This window comes from Platichthys flesus, chromosome 20 (assembly GCF_949316205.1).
Source record: "Platichthys flesus chromosome 20, fPlaFle2.1, whole genome shotgun sequence".
Taxonomy (NCBI): Eukaryota; Metazoa; Chordata; class Actinopteri; order Pleuronectiformes; family Pleuronectidae; genus Platichthys; species Platichthys flesus.
This window is the reverse complement of record NC_084964.1, coordinates 15044358-15047333: the sequence shown is the minus strand read 5'-3', so window position 1 is coordinate 15047333 and position 2976 is coordinate 15044358. Positions and strand designations below refer to the sequence as shown.

The 2976-nt window shown below is 41.7% G+C and overlaps 1 protein-coding gene across 1 annotated transcript in view; it reads right to left on the bottom strand.

Annotated features, from left to right (window-relative positions):
- LOC133975768 (zinc finger protein 385C-like) overlaps positions 1 to 2766 on the bottom strand; it is a 34468-nt gene extending 31702 nt beyond the window's left edge. The window contains exon 1 of the mRNA XM_062413741.1: positions 2445 to 2766. Coding sequence (XP_062269725.1) covers positions 2445 to 2766 — 322 coding nt within the window. The remainder of the gene's footprint in view (positions 1 to 2444) is intronic.
- Positions 2767 to 2976: the final 210 nt, after the last annotated feature.

Genomic DNA, 2976 nt, shown 5'->3' with positions numbered 1-2976 from the left:
TCTTCAATCTGGAAAAAAATCAGACAGCATCTGGGACTGAGGAGGAGGAAGAAGCAACCTCACGACTAATTCACACCTCACACTTGTTCTCCTGCATGAAATCAGGTCTGAGAGGAGGAATTTAAAATGCTATTAAATGTATTTAAGTGATATAACATACATAATGTATATGTATATTATATGATGTTAACAAATATTAAACATTACAATTATCTCATGCATATTGCTTCATTTAAGAATTGTTCGTTCGTTTTTCAGTTTAGTTTTTAACCTAACCTTAACATAAACCTGAACCTTAATCCAACCTAACCTATAACATACATTTAGCTAATTATAACTGTAACTACTCCTTGCTTAATGCTAACCTTTAACTAAACCGTATATAGCCCTTAACCTGAAAGTAACACCCAACCGTAAAATACATCTTCACATATAATGACATATAAGTATTTTTCCTCATGTTGAAGACTTGTCTTTCCCCTGACTCGAGGTCCTCACAAAAGCAACAATACCTGGACCACCCCACACACACCCACCCACCCACCCACACACACAGAGAGAGTAAATGACCCGGTTAAATCCCAGACAGAAAAGCTGGGATTTGAATCCGGTACCATCTCGCTGTGAGGCCTGTGTTTCGCCTTAGTGTTCATCATATAAATGCAACAAACGTTGTATGTAAAATAACTAAAACTTTAGAAAAAAACTTTCAGAAAAGTCTCCTCTCACACACACACTCACCAGTCACCTCCGTCCACCTGGAGGAACAGTGTCAACATTCCCACAGGTGTCTGCTCCTGCACCACAGAGTCGGCCACTGACCCAGATTCCCACTGAAGCGTGTCAAAAAATCACCAGCCTTGAACTTTTAAGTATGAATGATGATGCATGAAGGCCATTATCTGACACAGAAGAAGTCGATAACATTCTGACGATAACAAAATGAGGCCGAGATAAGGGAGACATTAAACACTGGATAAAGTAATAATCTAATCTGGTGGAAATATGTGTGGCGAGTCCACCGAGCGGGGACAGAGTCATAAATCAACATTAAACATGTCGTTTTATTGGCCGGTTGTTGATGAGAGGCTTTTTTTTTTCTCTTCCTGCCTGATCAAGCTGGTCACTGCGGCGGAGTGACAGGTGGTGGAGAGTGAAGGTGATTTATGGCCTCTCGTACAAACAGGTGTGCAGAAAATGCTCGGAAACGGCGAGGGGGGGGGGGGGGGGGGTTGTGAAGCAGCAAATGTATTCTGAGCACATAACGCCTGCTCGAGTCGGCACGTTTACTAGATAACAGCTGAGGAGAGAGAGAGAGAGAGCGCTTCAATTCAAAATAGATAAACACCTGAATGAACTGTTCAGAGTGATGCTGCATTCCAAGAGTCCGGGTGAGCACAGCCTCTCATGACATTCGAGACCTCAGGTGTCAGATGTTTCTGAAAGCTCCGAGGTCTGATGTGTTCGCTTTCATATGGTAAAAGTTAATATATTGTAATTTTTTGTCATGTGCAGTTTGTCTGTGTAGCTGCAAAATACGCCTGAGAAAAAATTGCAGAATAATTGCGAAAGGGGAAAAAAGAGCATTTCTCTTTTCGTTCGTCTACAAACTTGGGATTTTTTTTTCTTTCTATGCATCATTAGGTTGTAACAATTTCTTAATATGCAAAGTGTCTCGATGTTAAGAAGCATGAGAATCCATGTGTTCCCTGGGAAAAATTCATGTGAACGCCATCTCAAGTCCAAACAACACGGAGGAAACTCAGCGAAAATGGTCGACAATTTACAGAGTAGCTGATGTCATCACTTATAAACCAACTAACATAATTCTACAATCAATTAAAAATAATAGCTTCTAATGTGACCCTGTCAAAATGCACGTCACCTATATGTTGCTATGTTTTTTTTTGTCCCTTTTCTTTGCTCTTAGTTATTATGCAAATATTGGTTGGAGCTATCCAAGTATTATGCAAATGTTCTACTAACATATATATAACATAAGTGACAGCGTTTCCACATTTCCATGTCAAAGCACAAGACTCGCTGAAGACAAAACAATTTCACAGAGCAGAATATTTTTCTTTCACCCGTGAACAGACACTCTATGAAGAAAAATGTATTAAACACAGCAGATAAAAAACAAATAATAAAAGAAGCAGTGATGATAAAGCCGCCCCTCAGTAAACATCAATTTGAAGCACTTCATGATGTTCTCTTTTTGTTCAGAGTTGTTGATTAAACCCGTTTTCAGGCAGTTTGTAGTGTGGTCAGCAAATATCAAAGTTATGAGTTATATTGGTGAGGGTCTCACACTTTGTTCAGCTCTAATAATAAGGTGCATTGTCGGGATTCAACAAAAGTTTAAGACTCTCCCGAGTTTTAGTTGGTTGACAGATTTATTTCAAATCAAGTTTATAGTAAAAGTAAAATCCGTGGGTCTCTACCTGAGCTGACGGCCTTTGCAAGTCGCCGCAGCCTCCTCTGGTGCGTCTTCCCTCTGTAGTGGATCTGGGCCTGGGCGCTGGAGTTGAGCTGTATATCGCACACCTGACACATGGTGGCGCTGCTGATGCTGTGGCGCCGCTCCCGTTTGGCCCTGTACCCTGCACCCACTTTCTTTTCTTCCTCCTCCTGCTCCTCTTCTGCATCCTCTTCCTCCTCAACCTCCTCCTCAACCTCCTCCTCAACCTCCTCCTCCTCCTGCACCTCCTGACTCTTGAGAGGGGGGCTGTCGTCCAGACTATCGGGGCTCTTGGGGCGTTTCATATCTGGATGGAGAAAAAAAGGACACGCAGGTCATTAAAGAGAGGATTAATTGAGAGAATACCTGGGTAAATAAACGTAAATATAAGAGATGAAAATTAATGTGAATAGAAGGAATGAATCCCCCGCATATCAGTGTGGTGTGTATGTTGTCGGTGCCTCCACAGGGGGGCAACAGAGCAGCAGAAGAGAAGTACTGCTCTTTTTCTTTAT